Source organism: Dipodomys merriami, unplaced genomic scaffold (genome assembly GCF_024711535.1).
Source record: "Dipodomys merriami isolate MVZ:Mamm:240054 unplaced genomic scaffold, mDipMer1.0.p SCAF_2227, whole genome shotgun sequence".
NCBI classification, from domain to species: domain Eukaryota; kingdom Metazoa; phylum Chordata; class Mammalia; order Rodentia; family Heteromyidae; genus Dipodomys; species Dipodomys merriami.
The window spans coordinates 27,604-48,876 of record NW_027203635.1 but is presented as its reverse complement, the minus strand read 5'-3'; the positions used below and the strand labels follow the sequence as shown (position 1 = coordinate 48,876).

At 57.1% G+C, this 21,273-nt stretch overlaps 2 protein-coding genes and 1 long non-coding RNA gene across 5 annotated transcripts; 1 reads left to right on the top strand and 2 right to left on the bottom strand.

Annotated features, from left to right (window-relative positions):
- Positions 1 to 3,798: 3,798 nt before the first annotated feature.
- On the top strand, positions 3,799 to 8,358 carry LOC138835035 (uncharacterized). 3 transcript variants are annotated; one of them, XR_011374367.1, is made up of 7 exons: positions 3,799 to 4,199; positions 5,298 to 5,338; positions 5,539 to 5,562; positions 6,410 to 6,439; positions 6,798 to 6,839; positions 6,945 to 8,149; positions 8,257 to 8,358. It is a non-coding gene; the product is annotated as an uncharacterized lncRNA (long non-coding RNA). The 3 variants fall into 3 exon arrangements; XR_011374366.1 differs by having other exon boundaries at positions 6,798 to 7,057; XR_011374365.1 differs by having other exon boundaries at positions 6,798 to 8,149.
- A 1,642-nt stretch (positions 8,359 to 10,000) lies between these two features.
- LOC138835034 (arylsulfatase L-like) lies at positions 10,001 to 16,398 on the bottom strand. Its single transcript, XM_070033744.1, has 8 exons — positions 16,336 to 16,398; positions 16,129 to 16,222; positions 15,361 to 15,787; positions 14,047 to 14,180; positions 13,173 to 13,307; positions 12,921 to 13,083; positions 11,971 to 12,092; positions 10,001 to 11,322 (listed from the first exon to the last, which is right to left on the bottom strand). The coding sequence occupies exons 1-8, from the start codon at positions 16,396 to 16,398 to the stop codon at positions 10,976 to 10,978; spliced, it is 1,485 nt and encodes a 494-aa protein (XP_069889845.1). The 3' UTR covers positions 10,001 to 10,975.
- A 417-nt stretch (positions 16,399 to 16,815) lies between these two features.
- Positions 16,816 to 19,914, bottom strand: LOC138835033 (uncharacterized). The gene is made up of 4 exons (XM_070033743.1): positions 19,896 to 19,914; positions 18,676 to 19,657; positions 17,249 to 17,370; positions 16,816 to 16,977 (listed from the first exon to the last, which is right to left on the bottom strand). The coding sequence occupies exons 1-4, from the start codon at positions 19,912 to 19,914 to the stop codon at positions 16,928 to 16,930; spliced, it is 1,173 nt and encodes a 390-aa protein (XP_069889844.1). The 3' UTR covers positions 16,816 to 16,927.
- Between the last annotated feature and the right edge of the window lie 1,359 nt (positions 19,915 to 21,273).

Here is a 21,273-nt window from a genome sequence, read left to right as displayed (position 1 = left end):
TCACGCCAGGTGCTGGCCTGCAGGGCGGCCACTCACGTGAGCTGCTGGGAGAAGCTGTAGGCTGCGACTCTGGGTGTGCGACCTGAGTCTGAGGACCTGGGGCGGGGACCAAGTCAAGGCCACAAGCCCCACAGGGGTGCGCCATCTCCGCCAGGTGACTGCAAGAGGCTCCACCAGTCCGAGCCTGCAGCACCATGTTTGAAAGGCAGCGCTGCTGGGAAGGAGCGGGGGGGGGGGGGGGGGGGTGTCTGCTGGTGCATGGCCGGGCAGCGCTCAGCCTCTTCTCCTTCTCCTCAGCCGCTGTCGCCCCCTCAATGGCCTCCTCCCCTGTGGCCGCCGTCTCTGCCTCAGCAGCTGCTGACTCTCCTGTGCTCCCCTAACCGGGACCTCAGACTCAAGGCCGCCATGGCTGCTACGTCTCCGAGGGGCTACACGCGGCCATAGCCTGCCATGCAGGCTCTGCATGCTCTATGCAACCGGCCAGGACCCACGCTATGATCGGAGCAGCCGCCAGCCACTGAAGCCGTTTCCACTGGTGCTTGTGTTCATGCTCGCTCTTCTCCCAGCTCTGTTTCTGCCCCACACTCCTCTCCTGGGCAAACCCGCCCCTGCTGCGCACACACCCCTGCCCCCTTGGGCCCCTGGCCATTGCTGCCACCAAAGTGTGCCCCTGGGCCCTGCCCCTCCTCCCCTGGGCCCAGCCCCCCAGCCCTGGCCACAATTGCAGCCCTGACTGGGCCCTGAGGCTTCCAGACCATGGCAATTGCAGCCTTACCTCAGCTCAGCACTACCCCCCACCCCCAGTACTGGTCCGGGAGATCAAATCTCCCCTCAGCCCCACTCCTGGAGGAGACTCTCCTCCATCCCCCTCCACTCCACACACCAAGCAGGTGCATAGTGAAACTTGTGTGTGTATGTGTGTTTGTGTGTGTGTGTGTGAGTGTTGGGGATAACTACCTCTCAAGGACTCAGAACATAGCACCCTTTGGGATGACTCAACACACAGCACACTTCCAAAAACAGCACAAAGCACCCTGTGTAAAGGACTCAGCACACAGCTCCCTTTGAGGACTCAGCATGTAGTATGCTGGGTAGAGTACTCGGCAAACAGCACCCTTTGAAGGGCTGAGTATAAAGCACCCTGTGTAAAACATCCAGTGCACAGCACCCTTCAAAAAAATCAGCACATAGAACAATTTTGAAGGGCTCAGCACATACCATACTGTGGAAGCAATCAGCAAACAGCACCATTTGAAGTACAGTACACAGCCCCCTGTGTAAAGGACTCGGCACACAGCACTCAAAAAACTCACCTCATCCCTCTCTTCGCAAGGGCTCAGCACATAGCAGGACCCTTTGGGATGCAGTAGCTCACCACACCTTTTGAGGGACTCAGCATACAGTACGTTGTGTAATGGACTCAGCACACAGCACCCTTTGAAAAACCCAGGATGGCCCACTCTTCTCAGGGACTCAGCACATAGCACCCTTTGGGATGACTCACCAAACAGCACCTTTTTGAGGACTCCCCATGTGGGAAGGACCCAGCAAATAGTGCCCTGTGAAGGACTCAGCACATAGCTGTATGTCACAAATTCAGCTGTCATTAGAATTAGGGTGCTTTCTTCAGTATCACCATTCTTCAGAAATACTGCACAAATCATAATAATTCACATTTAGACAACCTGTGTTTTATGGGGGAAGGTCAGCTGGGGTCTTGAACTCAAAGCTTGGGGGCCCTGTCCCTGAGCTCTTTGGTTCAATGCTAGAGCTCTACCACTTGGAGGCACAGCTCCAATTTTGTTTTTTTGGGTTGTTCTTTGGCAGGTCTTATGGTGATAAGTAAGGCCAAGTTGGGGTATCTGTGGGCAAAGGCTCTTAGCTCAGCCTGGAGCTGACCTCTCCCTTTTTTGTGCCCGTGGTAAGCCAGGTTTCCAGGAGCTCTCTTGGCCTAGGGTGGAACAGACCTGCTCTGGCATCAGCAATCAGGGTGAGCAAAAGTCAGCTTGGCTCTGGTCACTTCCCCAAATTGAACTCTAGAGGATGATGGCACAGGGCCGCATGTTTCACATCTGGCCCCCAGGGTGCAGGAGTAGCCCACCATAGGGATAGTACTTGAGAGTTGTGTTTACTCTTGCTTCCTTGGGGCCCCATCATGATTCAAAGCCACCCTGGACAGGAAAGCCCTTGAGACTCTTACCTACAATTAACCATCCAAAAGCAAGTGGGGCTGTGGCTCAAGTGGTAGAGCACTAGCCTTGAGCAAGAAAACTCTGGGATAGAGCCTATGCCCTGAGTTCACACACACACACACACACACACACACACACACACACACACACACACACACACACACACCACGTGCATGCAAAATCAGAGATTTCTACACTACAATCTTTTCCCACTAAGCCTGATGGCTGCTGGCCTAGGTATTTGATGCATACACCACCACCTACTTCCTATTTATCTGAGGAATTGCCATATGGGTTTGGGAGGGGGGAGAATCATCCTAGCTGAGAATGTGGCTCAGTGGTAGAGTGGTCACCTAGCATGCCTGAAGCCCTGGGTTCTATTCCACACAGAAAAGGCTGGAAAGGGAGGTGGGGCTCAACTGGTAGAGTGCCAGTCTTGATCAAAAAGAGCTCAGGACAATGGCCAAGCCCTGAGTTCAAGCCCCAGGACTGGAAGAACAAATCTTTGTTGGTGGCTTTTTATTTTGCTTTGAAAACAATTTATTCTTTGTGATAAGCATAACATGGGCCTCTTTCCTGGCCACCAATGGGCCATTAGATAACCCTTGAGTTTGGGCCACCTCCTGGCAGCCTCTGCCCTACCTGACCCCCAGTTTAACCTCCCCATCACCCGGCTGATGGAGGCCTGAGAGAAAGCCACCTGGCCACCTACTTCTGGTGGCTGCCAAGGCTTATGAGAGTCAGTATGTCGCATAGAGAGTCATCATCCACATCAGTTTACAGGAGAAAGTGGGGGAGCACTCCTCCTCTGAGCCTGGGAGCTGTGGGCAGATCTGGATGTGGGGCATCTGGGGCAGGACATACTCCTTGGGGGAGTCCACTATGGGGTCGGGAACCCTGACCTCTCCTCTGGCAGTTTCCATGCTGTCTTCAAGTTGCAATTCTTCAAAACCTTTCTGCTCCTCCCTCATTTCACCTACCACAGGCCCTGAGGCATCTGAAGCAGTGCTGGTGGTGGGGAGCTCAGCCTGTGCTGGCATCTGGGGACTGCTGTCTGTGCCTTCCCCTGTGAGGAGCAACAGCAGCTCCCACAGCACTGTCCTCTTCTCCATCTTCTCCTGGGACAGCCAGTGCATGCACTGGGCTTTCTCCCAACACAGCTCACTCAAGACCAACCTCTGCTCTTTACATACCATGAGGGACTCCTCGATGGTTCGGATGTGTGCCGAAAGCTGGCTGCATCAATGGTGGAGCTCACCTGTTGGACTCTGGAAGTCCACCTCATCAGGTAGGTCATGGAGGAAGCAGATTTTCTTTTCAGATGCCCATGTGTCCCTCTTCCCATCCCCATGCATGCTGTGGTGGCAGCTCATGGGGCAGAGGGCCTGTGGCTCCAGCTCAGTCTGTCACTGAGCTGCCTGGTGGCCCGGGTGCCTGCAGCGGGCCCATGCTCCTGTGGCAGGATTTTCCCCCTGTGGATCTCAGCCTCCGAGTGTTCTAATAGAGCCTAGTCCATCTACCAGGCAGCATGGAATGTGGGCATGGCCACTATTCTTGTATCCCATTGGTCAAAAAGAACCATGAAATAATGGGGGTGTGGCCGGAATCCTGTGATGCATGCAGAATGGGCAGAGTCAAGATGACAGTGGCTCCCCCAGCCCCTTTCCCAGGGAACTCTGTCCAATTCAGTTGGGGACAAGAGGGTGACGTGCTTTAGCTGGATGGCTGCACAGATTGTTGTGTATGTCTGTTTGTTGGCAGTCCCAGACCTTGAACTCAGGATCTGGGCACAGTCCATGAACTGCTTTTCTCAAGGCTAGCCTCAACTAGTGAAGCCACACGGCTCTACTTCTGGCTTTGTTGGCACTGAATTTGGACAGGGGTTTCAAGGACTTTCCTGCTTAGGGTGACTTTGACCATAGCCTTGTAAGTTTCAAGGAGGACCTGTGCTGCTGCTGCTGCTGCTGCTGGCCGCCCTGCTCTGCGGCCTGGGCCCAGGAGGCCGGGGTGAGGCCTTGGTGGTTTCTAGTTCCCCCACTCTCTTTGGTGGTTTCTTGTTCTCCCCCCTTGGTGGTTTCTAGTTCTTCCCTTGGTGATTTCTAGTTCTCTCCTTTTTGGTGGTTTCTAGTTCCCCCACCTTGGTGGTTTCTAGTTCCCTCCCCAGTTTGGTGGTTTCCAGTTGTCCCTCTTTGGTGGTTTCTAGTTTCCCCCCCTCTCCTGGTGGTTTCGGGTCCCCCACTTTAGGGCGTGGGGCTGGGCTGGGGTTGTGGGGTGGGGAGGTGGCAGTGGATTTTCAGGTCGGGCCAGGTTGTTGGAGGCCAGGGCCTGGTCCTGTTGGCCTGTCTGTCTCTGTGTCTGTTTGTCTGTCTGTCTGTCCATCTGTGTCTCAGTCTGTCTGTCTGTGTCTCTGTCCATCTGCTTCTGTCAGTCTGTCCATCTCCTCTCGGTCTGTCTGGCTGTCTGTCTCCTCGCAGTCTGTCTGCCTCTTGGTCTTTCTGTCCACCTGGCTGCCCATCTGCTTCTCCTGTCTGTCTGTCCGTCCATCTATTCGTTCTGTCTTGGTCATCCAGCCATCCCTTGTCTGTCTGTCTGTCTGTCTGTCTGTCTGTCTGTCCCTCGGTCTCTGCATCTGTCTGTCTCTGTCTGTCTGCAGGTCCATCTGTGTCTGGGCCCCTATCTGTCCATGTGTCTGTCCGTCTCCTCTCTGTCTGTCTCATTGTCTGTCTGTCTGTCCATCTGCCTCTGGCTCTGTCTGTCTGTCCATGTGTCATCCTCTTGGTCTGTCTGTCTGTCCATCTCTGTGTCTGTCTTGTCTGTCTGCCTGCCTCTCAGTCTCTCTGTCTGGGTCTATCTGTCCTGTGTCTGTCTGTCTGTCTCCTCTCTGTCCATGTCTTCCTCTCTGTCTGTCTGCCTCTTGTTCTGTCCACCTGGCTGTCCATCTGCTTCTTCTGTCTGTCATCTGTCTGTCCTGTCTTGATCATCTGTCCATCCCTTGTCTGTCTGTCTGTGTGTCATCCTCTCGGTCTGTCTGTCTGTTCGTCTCTGTGTCTGTCTGTCTCCCCATCCGTCCGTCCGTCCCCAGCACCCATCCTCTTCCCCCCTCAGGCCAGGCTGACTTTGACCTCGCCGACGCCCTGGATGACCCAGTGAGTCCTGACCTCTCACCTTTCCCCCCCATGGCTTCACCCTGGCCGCTAGGCCTCATGTGGGGCCTTGATCCAGCTGTGGGCCTGAATCCCATGTGACCCTTTGCCACCCACTGAGGCCTTGGGTTCAGGGGTCAGGGGGGGTCAGGGAGGGGTCAGGGGAGGTCAGGGGTCACCACCCTCTCTCTCTTCGCCCGCAGATCCCACCCCGAAGCCCAGTTCAGGTGAGTGGGGTCCTCCCCCCCTTCCCCACACCAGGCCCACTCAGGGTGGGGAAGTTGAGGCATGGCCCACTCCTGGCACACAGGGCTGTACCCGCAGCTGCTCAACCCGCCCAGGCCGCGACCCCCGGGTCAGGATGGAGGTGGGCGGGTCAGGAGGGGTCAGGGGGGTCAGGGATCAGGGGAAGGAAGGGGGTAAGGGGGGGAGGCCGGCCTCCATCTTCCCTTGCTCTCTCACCGCAGACGTCACCTCCCGCCCCGATGCCGGCCTCCACCCCAGCCCCGACCCCCGCCAGGCGCAGGAGATGAGGACATGGAAGGGGGGGAGGCCCGGATGTGGAGGCTGGGGATGGAGCGGCCCAGATGTAGAGGCCCAGATTTAGGGACCCCAGTGTGGAGGCCCGGATTTGGGGACCCGGATGTAGGGACCCAGACATGGAAACCCAGATGTAGGGACCCGAATGTGAAAGCCTGGATGTAGAGACCCCAATGTGGAGACCCAGATGTAGAGGCCCGGATGTAGGGACCCCAGTGTGGAGACCCGGATGTAGAGACCCTAGTGTGGAGACCCGGATGTGCAGACTCCAGTTTAGAGACGCGGATGTAGAGACCCCAGTGAGGAGGCCCAGATGTAGAGATCCGGATGTAGGGACCCGGATGTGGAAGCCTGGATGTAGAGACCCGGATGTAGGGACCCCAGTGTGGAGACCCGGATGTAGAGGCCCAGATGTAGGGACCCAGACATGGGATCACGGATGTAGGGACCCGGATGTGAGTACCCCGATGTAAGGACCCAGATGTAGGGAACCCGATGTGGAAGCCGGGCTGACCCCGCCCCCTCTGTTCACAGGTGGCGGTGGAGGCTATGGAGGCTCACACGGTAAGACGGGGAAACCAAGGCAGGGGGAGGAGACCCGGATGTAGAAGATGCGAATGAGGAGGAAGGGATGTAGGGACCTGGATGTAGGGACTTGGATGTAGGGAACCTGGATGTAAGGACCCGGATGTAGGGACCCAGAAGTAGGGACCCGGATGTAAGGAACCCGGATGTAGGGACCTGGATGTAGAGACCTGATGTAAGGACCCAGATGTAAGGACCTGCATGTAGGGACCCGGATGTAGGAATTCAGATGTGGGGACCCGGATGTAGGGACCTGGATATAGGGAACCCGGATGTAGGGACCCAGATGTGGAGGCCGAGCTCCCAGGGCCGCGTCTCTCCTCCCCCTCTCCCCCAGGTGCTGGCAATGAACATGTGATCCACGGAGACCCCCCCCAAGGTAAGTCCCGCCCCCTCGACCGCCCCACTTCCGGTCCCTCGTGATCTGGGCCCGGGTGTGACCCACGGCCTTCAGGACCGCTGCCGCCTCCACTTCCGGTCTCAGTGCGAACTTCCGGTCCGGAGAGAAAAGGAACTTCCGGTCTCTGAGTTCCTGGGGACTTCCAGTACAGATTGTCTTGGGACTTCCGGCCTGCATGAGAACTTCCACTCCTGACAGTATGTGAACTTCCGGTCCAGAGTATTGGAACTTCCAGTCCTGATTGGGAACTTCCGGTCCCTAGTATATAACAACTTCCAGTTCCGACTAGGGACTGCTAGTCCCTAGTGTATAGGAACTTGCGGTCCTGATTGGAAAGGCACTTCCGGTCCCTAGTATATACGAACTTCCAGTCTTGACTGGGCACTTCTGGTCCCTAGTATATAGGAACTTCCGGTCCTGACTATGGGCACTTCCGGCCCTGACGATGGGGAGTTCCGGTCCCTAGTGTATAAGAACTTCCGGTCTTCACTGTAGAGACTTCCGGTCCCTAGTATATAACAACTTCTGGTCTTGACTATGGGGACTTCTGGTCCAAGTGTACAGGAACTTCCGGTCCTGATTGGAAGGGCACTTCCGGTCCCTAGTGTATAGGAACTTCTGGTCCTGATTGGAAGGGCACTTCCAGTCCCTAGTGTAGAGGAACTTCCGGTCCCTAGTGTATAAGAACTTCTGGTATTGACTATGGGAACTTCTGGTCCCTAGTGTATAGGAACTTCCGGTTTAGACTGTGGAGATTTCCAGTCCCTAGTACATAGGAACTTCCCATCCTGACTGGTGATTTCCGGTCCCTAGTGTAGAGAAACTTCCGGTCCTGATGGGAAAGGCACTTCCGGTCCTGATTGGAAGGGCACTTCCAGTCCCTAGTGTGTAGGAACTTCCGGTCTTGACTGTGGAGACTTCCGGTCCCTAGTATATAACAACTTCTGGTCTTGACTATGGGCACTTCCGGTCCCTGTTCATGGACACTTCCAGTCAAGGCTGTGATAGCACTTCCGGTCAGGCACCCTTGTCCCCCCCTTCACCTTGGCTCGCTTCCTGTTTCTGGGCACTTCCCGACCGGAAGTTGCAGGGAGACGCCCCACCGCCCTTCCCGGGTGTGTTCTCCCCCGCACTTCCGGGTCCAGTCCCGCTCCCTCCAGGCAGCGCGCTGGCCCATGTCGTGTCCCCCATCGTGTCCGTGGTGGTCGTGGCCCTGGTGGGTGCCGCCATCACCTACTTCTAGTCTGGAGGTCGCAGACGCTGCTTCCGGGGCGCGGGCCAGGATGCAGGTGGGAACCACCCCCTCCCAGGGTGCTCGGATGAGGAGAGGCATGGGGCGGGGCCTCACATGATCCCCCGCGGGTGGCTGCAGCTTGTGCCTCCCCTCCCCCACCAGGCCCCGCCCCGGTGTGAGGCTGGATTCGAACCTGGGGCCTCAAGCAGCAGGTGGAAGCAGAAGTGGAAGGAGCCTGGAGGGGGAAGGACGAATAAAATCAACATAAAGTGTGCATGCGCGCTGTCAGGCCTGTCTGCCCAACCCATCTTTCCATTGTGCATGCGTAGGCTCCACCCCTTTGGAGCCACTCCCTGCACATGCGCAGCGTTTCCTTCCCCTCTGGCGTCTGTGCAGTGTGGAGACAGGCGCAGGGCGGGACAGGATTGTGATGGACAGCTAGAGCGTCCCGTCAGTCACTTGTGGGCGGGGCCTCGGCTTGACATGACGTAAGATGGCGTAGGAGGCGTGGCCTGGAGGTGAATGACAGCCCGTGTGGCCATCTAATTGCAAGGGGGCGTGGCCTGAAGGTTACAGACAGGACAAATGTCCACACAACAGCCAGAGGGTGGGACCTGGAGGAGACAAACAGCCCCTGTGGTCTTTCAACAGCCAGGGGGCGGGGCCTGGAGGTGACAGACAGCCCCTATGGCCTTCCAACAGCCAGGGGCAGGACCTGGAAGAGACAGACAGCCCCTGTGGCCTTCCAACAGCCAGGAAGCGGGACCTGGAAGTGAAGGACAGCCCCTACGCCCATACATTCACTAGTGGGCGGGACCTCTGGGTGATGGGCATAAACAGAGTCCACAGAACTAGCCACGAAGGGGCGTGGCTTCACACAGATCGAGTCTCCAGCTATTGGCTTGGCAGGGGGTGGGGCCCAGAGATGATGGACAGCACGCCCTGCCTTTTAACCTCACCCAAGGAAGAGGCCGAACTGGACCCGCAGCTTCCCTGGGTGGGAGACAGGCGTGTCAGCCAATCAGAGCAGGGGGTGCGGCTGGAGGAGTCCCCGGGGAAGCCAATGGGGCCCTCCCTCCAGAGAAGACCTGGATATCATGCAGGTGCAATGCATCCTAGGCCTAGGGAGACACAGACCTCCGACATGACTTATCCTACTGCAATAAGGAGCTATAGGCCCACCTGGGTCAATCCCTGGAGAGGTCATTGGGGTCCCCTGGGACAGGCACAGAAGGGGAAGAGTTTGAAGGCCTGGTCATCCACCCATCCATCCACCCAACCCCCCCCCCCCAGAGTGGTCCAACATCCAGGTACCCCACATCTCCAATCCCGCTGGGCCAATCTGAATCCGAGTTCACGTAGTTAGGAGGACTGTGGTGTGAGGTCCAATCAGCAGCGAGTTGGATTTGTGGGGGGGCTAAGGGGCGTGTCTTACAGCTGGACCAATGACAAGGGAATTAGGAAAGTGAGGGAGGGCTTTCATGGAATAAGCCAATCAGGTGTGAATCTAGGTGGTGGGACGTCCTGGAGGAGGGCGGGACCAAGCTTGTATCCTAGCAACCCACCGGAAATGGCCTGAAATGGAAGGCAGGACTAGTTCTATACCCTAGCAACCACCAGAAATGATCTGAAATGGAAGGTGGGACTAGTCCTATACCCTAGCAACGACTGGAAGTGACCTGAAATGGAAGGTGGGTCTAGTCCTATACCCTAGCAATGACCGGAAGTGGCCTGAAATGGAAGGTGGGAGTAGTCCTATACACTAGCAACGACTGGAAGTGGCCTGAAATGGAAGGCGGGACCAGTCCTATACCATAGCAATGACCGGAAATGGCCTCAAATGGAAGGCAGGACCAGCCCTGTATGCTAGCAACAACTGGAAATGACCTGAAATGGAAGGCAGGACCAGTGCCCGGCCTCTGACCCCCGTGACCGCTGACCCTGCCGTGCGGTACGGTGCTCACGAGGTTTTATTGTGTGGGAAGCTAGAGGAGAGAGGCCCGGATGTGACAGGGCTCCGGATGGGAGGCTGGGGAAAGGCCCTGGATGGGAGGCCCGAGGTGGAGGTCCAGGATGAGAGGCTCAGGATGTGAGAGTCCCAGGATATGTGAAGCCCTGGGTCTGAGAATCCCATGATGTGAGACTCTCTGAATGTGAAAATCCCCGGATGTGGGAATCCCCAGATGTAGGAGTTCCCAGATGTAAGAGTCCCCACATGTGAGAGTCTCTGGATGTAAAAGTCCCCGGATGTGACAATCCCGGGATGTAGGAATCTCTAGATGTGGGAATCCCTGGATGTGAGAATCCCTGGCTGTGGGAATCCCCGGATGTGAGAATCCCTGGATCTGAGAATTCCCGGATGTGAAAATCCAAAAATGTGAGAATCCCCGGATGTGAGAGTCTCTGGATGTGAGATTTCCCCAGATGTGGGAATTCCCTGGTCTGAGCATCCCTGGAAGTGGGAATCCCCGGATATGAGAATCCCCGGATGTGGAAATCTCTGGATGTGAGAATCTCCGGATGTGAGAATCACCGTATGTGAGAGTCTGTATGTGGGAATCCCCGGATGTGAGAGTCTCTGGATGTGAGACTCTCCGGGTGTAAAAGTCCCCGGATGTAGGATTCCCCGGATGTGTGAATACATCCCCGGGAATCCCCGGATGTGAGTCCCCAGAAGTGAGAATCCCCGGATGTGAGAATCCCCAGATGTAGGAATCCCTGGATGTGGAGAGTCTGTATGTGGGAATCCCCGGATGTGGGAATCTCTGTATTTGAGTATACCCGGATGTTTAATACTCGGATGTGAGTCCCTGGATGTGAGAGGCGCAGGCCAGGATCTGCCGTAGCACCGGGCAGTTGGGGGTTGGGGGTCGGGTCGGGGTCAGAGGTCGGGGATCAGGTGGTCGCAGGAACAGAGCGGTCCGGGCACGCAGCAGGGCTGCAGGCACGGGCTCCAGGTGTTGTGTGCAAGGGCGAGGGGCGGGGCCGCACGGGGGCGGCACGTGCGCAGCATCCGGGCCACTGCAGCCTCCACGCGCCTGCGCGTCGCCATCGGGCCCCGCAGCGGGCGGGTCTCCCCCGGGTCCGCCGTCAGGTCAAAGAGCAGTGGCCGCCGGTGGCGGGTCATGCACCGCCTGGAGCAGGCGCAGGCAGGGAAACCGAGGCAGGCGCCCGAGCCCGGCGGGTCGAAGCACGGAGTGGCGAAGTGCAGCTTCCACACCGTGCAGCCTGCGGGGGGTGGGGAGAAAGGAGTAACATCCGGGGCCTCACATCCGGGGATTCCCATCCGGGAATTCACATCCAGGACATCACATCCGGGGATTCACATCAGGGCATTCACACGCAAGACCTTACATCCGGGATTCCCATCCAGGACCTCACATCTGGGTATTCACATCCGGGGATTCCCATCTAGGACCTCACATCCAGGGATTCACATCCAGGCCCTCACATCCGGGGATTCACATGCGGTACTTCACATCCGGGGATTCACATGCGGGGCCTCACATCCGGGACCTCACAGCCAGGGATTCCCATCTGGGACCTCACATCCGGGGCCTCACATCTGGGGATTCCCATCCGAGGCCTCACATCCGGGATCTCACATCCGGGGCCTCACATCCAGGGATTCTCATCCATTACCTCACATCTGGAGTCTCACATCCGGGAATTCCCATTGGGGACTTCACATCCGGGACCTTACATCCGGGGATTCCCATCTCATGCCTTCCATCCAGGTCCTCACATCCCGGGATTCCCACATCCGAGGATTCCCACATCCAGGTCTCCCACCCCAGGCCTTGCATCCGGGTCCCTGCGCGCTCGCATGCAGCCCCCTCCCCCGCCCTGGGGCCCCGCGGAGGTTGAGGCACTCACTTGGGCGGTTGAACCAGCGCACGGCGTGCAGCCGGGCCTCGCAGTAGTGCAGCAGGAAGTTGTGGCCTGCGGCCTGCGCCGTCCTCAGCAGCACGGGCATCAGGTCCCGGCCGTCCACCTCCCTGCGGGACCCGGATGTGCAGGCTTCTGAGCGCTCAGAGACTCGGATGTGCAGGCCAGAGCCCCCAGAGACCCGGATGTCAAGGCTTGAGCCTGTAGAGACCCGGATGTGCAGGCTTCTGAGTGCTCAGAGGTCCGGATGTGCAGGCCAGAGATCCCAGAGACCCAGATGTCCAGGTTTCTGAGCCCTCAGAGACCCGGATGTGCAGGTCTAAGACACAGGCCTCTGGTCTTAGAGACCTGGATGTGTAGGCCTGAGGCCTCAGAGAGCCGAATATCCAAGCTTCTGAGCGCTCAGAGACCCGGATGTCCATGCTTCTGAGCCCCCAGAGACCCGGATGTGCAGGCCTGAGATCCCAGAGACCCGGATGTGCAGGCTTCTGAGCCTTCAGTGACCCAGAGGTGCAGTCCTGAGCCCTCAGAGACCCGGATGTCCAGGACTGAGACCTGGGCCTAGGTACTCAGAGACCTGGATGTGCAGCCCTGATGCCTTAGAGACCCCGATATGAAGGCCTGAGTCCTCAGAGACCCAGATGTCCAGGCTTCTGAGTGCTCAGAGGCCCGGATTTGCAGGCCTGAGCCCTTAGTTACCCGGATGTAAAGGCTTCTGAGCCCCCAGAGACCCGGATGTCAAGGCCTGAGCCCCGGGTCTTGGGTCTTAGAGACCCGGATGTGCAGGTCTGAGCCCTCAGAGACCCGGATGTGTAGGCTTCTGAGCCCCCAGAGACCCGGATGTGCAGGCCTCAGCCTCCCCCCCTCGGGATCCCTGAGGCCCCGGATGACCCCCCTTCCCACCCACCCCGTGGGGACCCAGGCCGGCGAACGACTACCTGTCCGCCGGAACCCAGCCCCCGGCCAGGCGCACCACGGTGGGGAACAGGTCCATGAGGCTGGTGGGCTCAGGCACCAGGCGCCCTGCAGGCAGCGTCCCGGGCCAGCACGCCAGCCCGGGAACCCGGATGCCACCCTCCCAGCCACCCATGCCTTTGCCACCTGCAAGGGGGGAGCGAAGGGCAAAGGTCAATGGCGGGGTCGGGCCGCGTGGGAGACCCCCGCCCATCCTGCCTCAGTTTCCCCCTCGCCTCGGTGCACGCTGTTGGAACCCCCGAGGCGGGCGCCCCCAGCCCGGGCCTCCAGCGAGGCACCGTGATCCAACGTGAAGTAGACAAGGGTGCAGCGCCCCAGCCCTGCGCCGTCCAGCGCCACCAGCAGTCGCCCTGTGGGGGGGCAATGGATCCGTGCCTCAGTTTACCCCCAGCGTCCACCGTGCCTAGGTTTACCCCCAACATGCACCATGCCTCAGTTTACCCAACATGCATCGTGACTCAGTTTACAAATTTCCATCGTGCTTCAGTTTATGCCCAATGACTCAGTTTACCCAACAGGCACCGTGCCTCAGTTTACCCCCAATGCTCACCGGGCCTCAGTTTACCCCCATCCCAGTGCCTCAGTTTACTCAACCCACTCACCTCATCCCCGTGCCTCAGTTTACCCAACATGCACCATGCCTCAGTTTACACAACATGCCCAGTGCCTCAGTTTACCCAACATGCACCATGCCTCAGTTTACCCAACATGCCCAGTGACTCAGTTTACCCAAATACACCGTGCCTCAGTTTACCCCAATACCCAGTGACTCAGTTTACCCAAATGCACCGTGCATCAGTTCACCCTGAACATGCACCGTGCTTCAGTTTACCCAACATGCACCGTGCCTCAGTTTACCCAAGTGCACCATGCCTCAGTTTACCCCCAACATGCCCAGTGACTCAGTTTATCCAAGTGCACCGTGCCTCCGTTTACCCCAACCCATTGACCCCGTTCCCATGCCTCAGTTTCCCCCATCCCGCTCACCCCATCTCCGTGCCTCAGTTTCCCCCAACCCACTCACCCCACCCCCGTGCCTCAGTTTCCCCCATCCCACGCACCGTGCCTCAGTTCCCCCCCTGCACTCACCCACCATCCAGTCAAGCTCCTCCACGTCGCCGTAGGCGCCGTGCGAGCTGCAGCCCCAGAAGGCGGGTGAGGTGACCAGCGGGACGTGGACGTGGAGGAAGGAGACGAGGAGGAGGAAGGGGCGGGCCTGGTGCCTGCGGACCCACGTCAGACCCCGCCCCCATCATCAATAACCTCACCAATAACTGACCTGATCAGATATTGCCAATAATCGATCAGATGATTGATAATCGATCCTGATCTGATCGAAAATACCAATAATCGATCATGATGTGATCGATAATACCAATAATCGATCATGATCTGATCGATAATACCAATAATCAATAGTGATCTGATTGAAAATACCAATAATCGATCGTGATCTGATCAGTTATTACCAATAATCGAACAGATCTGATCAGTTATTACCAATAATCAAACATCATCTGATCGATATGACCAATAATAGAACATGAGCTGATCAGATATTACTAATAATCGAACAGGATCTGATCAATAATACCAATATTCGATCGTGATGTGATCGATAATACCAATAATCGAACATCATCTGATCGATAATACCAATAATTGAACATGAGCTGATCAGTTATTACCAATAATCGAACATCATCTGAACAGTTATTACCAATAATCGATCATGATCTGATCAATACTACCAATGATTGATCGTGGTCTGATCTGAGGTCTACCAGATGTCTCTACAGATCTACTAGATGGAACATCCAAGGACCTGAGGTCTACCAGATGTCTATAGAGATCTACTGGATGTAACATCCTGGGACTTGATTCTACCAGATGTCTCTGCAGATCTACTGATGGAACATCCGGGAACCTGAGGTCTACCAGATGTCTATAGAGATGTACTAGATATGACATTCAGGGATTTGAGGACTACCAGATGTCTATAGAGATCCATTGATGGAACATCCGGGGATTTGAGGTTGACAGTTGACTATAGAGATCTACTGGATATACATCTGGGCACCTGAGGTCTACCAGTTGACTATAGAGATCTAGTAGATGTACATCAGGGGATCTGAGGTCTACCAGATGTCTATAGAGATCTATTGATGGAACATCCAGGGATTTGAGATTGACCAGTTGACTACAGAGATCTACTGGATGTACATCCGGGGATCTGAGGTCTACCAGATGCCTATAGAGATCTCCTAGTGGAACATTCAGGATTTGAGGTTGACAGTTGACTATAGAGATCTACTGGATGTACATCCGGGGATCTAAGGTCTACCAGTTGACTATAGAGAACTAGTAGATGGCATCTGTCCCCCTCCCCGACCCCAGGCTGACCTGTGGATGAAGGCCTCAGCCTCCCGCAAGAACAGCCCCGTGCTGGCCTCGAACCTCAGAGGCTGCTGGACGACCTGGTGATCCCTCATCAGGAAGCAGTCGGCGTGGACGATGAAGACACCTAGGAGGCGGGAGGTGCAGGCCAGGAGCAAGGCCCCACATCCGGGGCCCAGCACCCTGGGCACCCAGCGCAGGCCCAGCAGGCCCGTGAGCTTCCCAGCGGCCAGGCAGAGCTGGGAAAGAAGCAGCAGCTGCGCCCCCAGGTCCAGGGGCCCTTGCAGACACGCTCGCTTCTCCGAGGGCTCCGCTTGCAGGCAGTCCCCCATCAGGGTGAAGGGGACCCCGAAGAAGGAGTCGAACCTATGGTTCAGGGGGTGGTGGCAGTGGTGAGTGGGGGACTCACAGTTGAGGCCCAGGTGCCATTTGCCTGGAGGGGAAGAGATGGATGGATGAGTGAATGGATGGGTGGATGGGTGGATGGGTGGATGGATGGTTGGATGGATGGGTGGGTGGATGGATGGGTGGATGGATGGATGGATGGATGGATGGATGGATGGATGGGTGAGTGGATGGATGGATGGATGAATAGGTGGATGGGTGGATGGATGGATGGATGAGTGGATGGATGGATGGATGGGTGGATGGGTGGATGGATGGATGGATGGAGGGGTGGATGGATGGATGGATGGGTGGATGGATGGATGGATGGATGGATGGATGGGGGATGGGTGGATAGATGGATGGGTGGATGGATGACTTCTCTCTTACCTATGAGGCCGGTGGCATATCCCTGCTGCTGCAGGATCTTGGCGAAGGTGATCTCGGAAGTGGGCAGCCCGCCAGACACGGCCGCCCACCATGCCTTCCAAGAGAGAGGAGAAGGACCCTAGGTCAGTGATGATGGCGTCCTGGGTAAGGAGGGGGCATCTAGCACCTTCAAGGGGAAGGCCTGCTGTGTCTGGGATAGCCTGGGACCTGCCCACCCGGGGTGGAAAGGACCCCAGCCCTGGGAGCCCTCGGGGGAAACCAATATGGCATCACTTCCGGTTTCCTGGTGGTTCAGGGGGGAAGTCCCAGAGTCTCAGGGATTTGAACCTGAGATCCTCGGAGAAGTCCTCCCCTCCCTCTGGTTGACCTCAGTGCCCTAGATGTTGGGCCTCAGTTCCCTGGATGTTGGACCTCAGGTCCCCGGATGTTGGATGTTAGTATCCCGGATGTTGGCCCTCATCCCCGGATGATGGAGTTCAGTGCCCTGTATGGTGGATATCAGGACCCCAGATGTTGGACTTCAGTTACCCGGATGTTGTAGCTCAGTTCCCTGGATGTTGGATCTTACTACCCCGTATATTGGAGCTCAGATTCGGGTATGTTGGCCCTCAGATCCCCAGATGTTGGAGCTCAGTTCCCCGGATGTTGGGGCTCAGGTTCCCGGATGTTGGATCTTAGTATCCCGGATGGTGGATGTCAGATCCTCGGATGTTGGAGTTCAATTCCCAGAATGTTAGGCCTCAGATCCCCGGATGTTGGATCTTAGTACAATGGATGTTAGAGATAAGGTCCCCGGATGTTAGAGTTCAGTGCCCTGGATGTTGGTGCTCAGATCCCCGGATGTTGGATCTTAGTAACCCGGATGTTAGAGATGAAGTCCCTGGATGTTAGAGCTCAGTACCCCGATGTTGGTGCTCAGTTCCCCGGATGTTGGGCTTTAGATCCCCGGATGTTGGGTCTCAGATCCCCAGATGTTGGATATCAGGTCCACGGATGTTGGATCTTAGTACCCTGGATGTTGGCTCTCAGATCCCCGGATGTCCCGCCCCCGCCTCCCCCCCCACCGCCTCCCCCCCACCGCTCCCTCCGTTCCCCGGATGTCCCACCCCCCCATACTGACCCAGGCGCACAGGGTAGCGTCCCGTCAGGAAGGCTGCGTGGCTTGGGCTGCAGACGGACGCTGCTGCCAGGTGCTGGGTCAGCCGCACGCCATCGCGGGCCAGGCCGTCCAGGTGCGGGATGCTGTGTGGGGAGAAGCAAACTGAGTCACAGCCAAGAACATACAGGGACCTGGGGTCTAACATCCGGGGATCTAATGCCCAACATCCCAGGAGCTAAACTCCAACATCCGGGGCCCTGAGATCCCACATCCGGGGACCTGAGATCCCACATCCGGGGTACTAAGATCCAACATCTGGGGACCTGAGGTCCAACATCTGGGGACCTGGCATCCAACATCTGGGAACCTGAGGGCCAACATCTGGAGATCTAAGATCCAACATCTGGGGCCCTGAGATCCCACATCCAGAGTACTAAGATCTATATCTGTGGACTGGGCTCCTACATCCGGGGAGCTAAGGCCCAACATCCGGGTTCTGATTTCAAACATCCGGGGACCTGACATCCAACATCCGAGGTACTAAGATCCAACATCCAGGGAATTGAATTCCAACATCCGGGGACCTAACATCCAACATCCAGGGATCTGAGGTCCAACATCCGGGGGCCTGATCTCCAACATCTGGGGTACTAACATGTAACATCCGGGAACCTGATTTCCCACATCTGGGGTATACTAAGATTTAACATCCGAGGACCTGATCTCCAACATCCGGGGCACTAACATCCCACATCAGGGGATCTGATCTTCAACATCCAGGGAACTGAGATCCAACATCCTGGGAATTGAACTCCAACATCCGGAGACCTAACATCCAACATCCGGGGACGTGAGGTCCACTAGATGTCTATACAGTTCTCCTGGTGGAACATCTGGGGAACTGAGCTCTAACATCCGGGATACTAACATGTAACATCCGGGGACCTGATATCCAACATCCGGGGACCTGATCTTCAACATCCGAGCACCTGACATCTAACATCCGGGGTACTAACATCTAACATCCAGGGACCTGATCTCCAACATTCGGAGCACTAACATCTAACATCCGAGAACCTGATTTCCCACATCTGGGGCATTAAGATCTAACATCCTTGGACCTGTCCTCCAACATCCGGGGCACTAACATCCCACATCCGGGGACCTGAGCTCCAACATTCGGGGCACTAACCTCCAACATCTGGGGACCTGAGCTCCTACATCCGGGACACTTAAGTCCAATATCTGAGGACATGATCTCCCACATCCGGGGTACTAAGATTTAACATCCCGGGACATGATATCCAACATCCGGGGCACTAACATCCAACATCTGGGGAACTGAGTTACTAGATGTCTATACAGTTCTCCTGGTGGAACATCCAGGGATCTGAGCTCCCACATCCGGGTAACTAAGGCCCCACATCCGGGCCTCCCCCTCTGCTCACCGCAGGCTGCGGTTCCCGAAGCTGTCCAGGTCGCCCAGGCCCAGGTCATCGGCCAAGAGCAGCAGGAAGTTGGGGCGCGAGGGGGTGGGGCCTGCGCAGGGGCCAGGGGGGAGGAGGAGGAGGAGGAGGAAGGCGAGGGGTGGGGCTGCGCAGCCGCTGTGCGACCTGAGGAGGAGAGAGAGGAGGAGGAGCGGTGGATGGGTGGATGGATGGGTGGATGGATGGATGGATAGGTGGATGGGTGGATGGATGGATGGATAGGTGGATGGGTGGATGGATGGATGGATGGGTGAATGGATGGGTGGATGGATGGATGGTTGGATGGATGAGTGGATGGGGGAATGGGTGGATGGATGGATGGGTGGATGGATGGATGGATGGGTGGATGGATGGGTGGATGGGTGGATGTATGTATGTATGTATGGATGGATGGATGGATGGATAGGTGGATGGGTGGATGGATGGATGGGTGGATGGATGGATGCACAGTGGATGGATGGATGGGTGGATGGATGGATGGGTGGGTGGATGGGTGGATGGATGGGTGGTTGGGTGTATGGATGGATGGGTGGATGGATGGGTGGGTGGATGGATGAATGGTTGGATGGGTGGATGGATGGATGGGTGGGTGGATGGATGGATGAATAGGTGGATGGATGAATAGGTGGATGGGTGGATGGATAGATGGGTGGATGAATAGGTGGATGGGTGGATGAATAGGTGGGTGGGTGGATGGATGGATGGGGATATGGATTGATGGATGGATGGATGGATGGATGGATGAATGGATGGGTGGGTGAGTGGATGGATGGTTGGGTGGATGGATGGATGGATGGGTGGATGGATGGATGGGTGGATGGATGGATGGGTGAATGGGAAGAGGGATGGAAGGACTCCCCCTCCCTCCAGGCCCTCTCCTGACCAACTTGGCGTCCAGGATCCCGTCCTTCCCATGATGCTCCCCGTTTCCTGGAAGAGAATGCTGGAAGCAGGAAGTGGGGAAGAGCTGAGTAACATCCGGCCACCCCAGGGCCAGGCTGCTGTTGCCCCCACCAGTACATCAGCCCCTCACCTCGTCTTTCCAGGCCTGTGGCGGGGCCCTGCAACCCCCACCCCGGGGCATGGTGGGACATCTGGGGGGGGGGCTTCATAGAACAATCGAAGCCCTCCCACCCCGGGTCCCCACACCTCTCCCCGTGTTCCCCAGAGGACGAACTCACATCCACAGTTCTCTGCCATCAGCGCCTGGGCCTGCTGCTCTCCCTGCCAGCCAGGAAGCTCGCAGGGCTCAAATGTCCAAGTCACTCCAGCAGCCAGAACTCCACAACAACCCTCCAAAATAAAAGTCCCCTTGTTCCTTGGAAAGCACAACATTCCCCCCCTCCAAAATAAAAGTCCCCTTTGTTCCTTAGAAAGGAACAGGATGTGGTGCTGAAGGGGAAGGCGGGGAAGGAAGGGAAAAGCCCGGAGTTGCTGGGCTGGGCGCCAAGAAATTGCCAGGCCTGGCAGAGGCAGGAGGAAGGGGAGGCGGGAAACCTCGAGAACTACATGGAAGGCTGCAATAATAGTCAGGACCGTCAGGGAGGGTGGCCTGTGCCCAGAGGGCGTGGCCTGCGCTCAGTAGGCCGTGGCCAGAGCTCAGGAGGGCGTGGCCTGGGCTGGGGAGGAAGTGAGGGACTCAGGAGGGCTTGGCCTGTGCTGGGAATGTAGTGAGGGTCTCAGGGGGCGTGGCCTGTTCTCAGGAGGGCGTGGCCTGTGCTGGGGAGGAAGTGAGGGACTCAGGAGGGCGTGGCCTGTGCTGGAGCTAAACTGAGGGTCTCAGGAGGGCGTGGCCTGCAATGAGGCAGAAGTGAGGGTCTCAGGAGGGTGTGGCCTGCAATGAGGCGGAAGTGAGGGACCTATGTGGGCGTGGCCTGCGCTGGGGCGGAAGTGAGGGTCTCAGGAGGGCGTGGCCTGTGCTGGGAAGGAAGTGAGGGTCTCAGGAGGGCATGGCCTGTGCTGAGAATGTATGAGGGCCCCAGGAGGGCGTGGCCTGTGCTAGGAGCGGAAATGAGAGTGTGGCCTGTGCTGGGCAGAAATGAGGGGTCTCAGGAGGGTGTGGCCTGTGCTGGGGCAGAAGTGAGGGTTTCAGGAGGGCATGGCCTGCGCTGGGGCGGAAGTGAGGAAGAATTCCATCCAGAAGCAGCACGGCTGCTTTATTGCCTCCGAGTCTGGGAAAGGACCCCAACGGCCCAAAGCACAGCTGGAGCCCGGAGCCAAGGTGTGGAGCGCCTGCTCCGCCCACATCTGGGTTCCACCTCTCACATCTGGGTCTCAACCCCTCACATGTGGGTCCCAACCCTTACATCCAGGTCCAAACCCCTCACATCCAGGTCCTGGCGCCTGCCAGTGGGCCTGGAGATAAGTGACATCCTGGTACTCGCCTCCACGTCTGGGTTCCCGGACCTGGAGATCCCTAACATCCGGGTACCCACCCCATATCTGGGTTCACGGACCTGGAGGTCCCTAACATCTGGGTACTCACCCCACATCCACGTTCATGGACCTGGAGGTCCCTAACATCTGGGTACTCACCCCACATCCAGGTTCATGGACCTG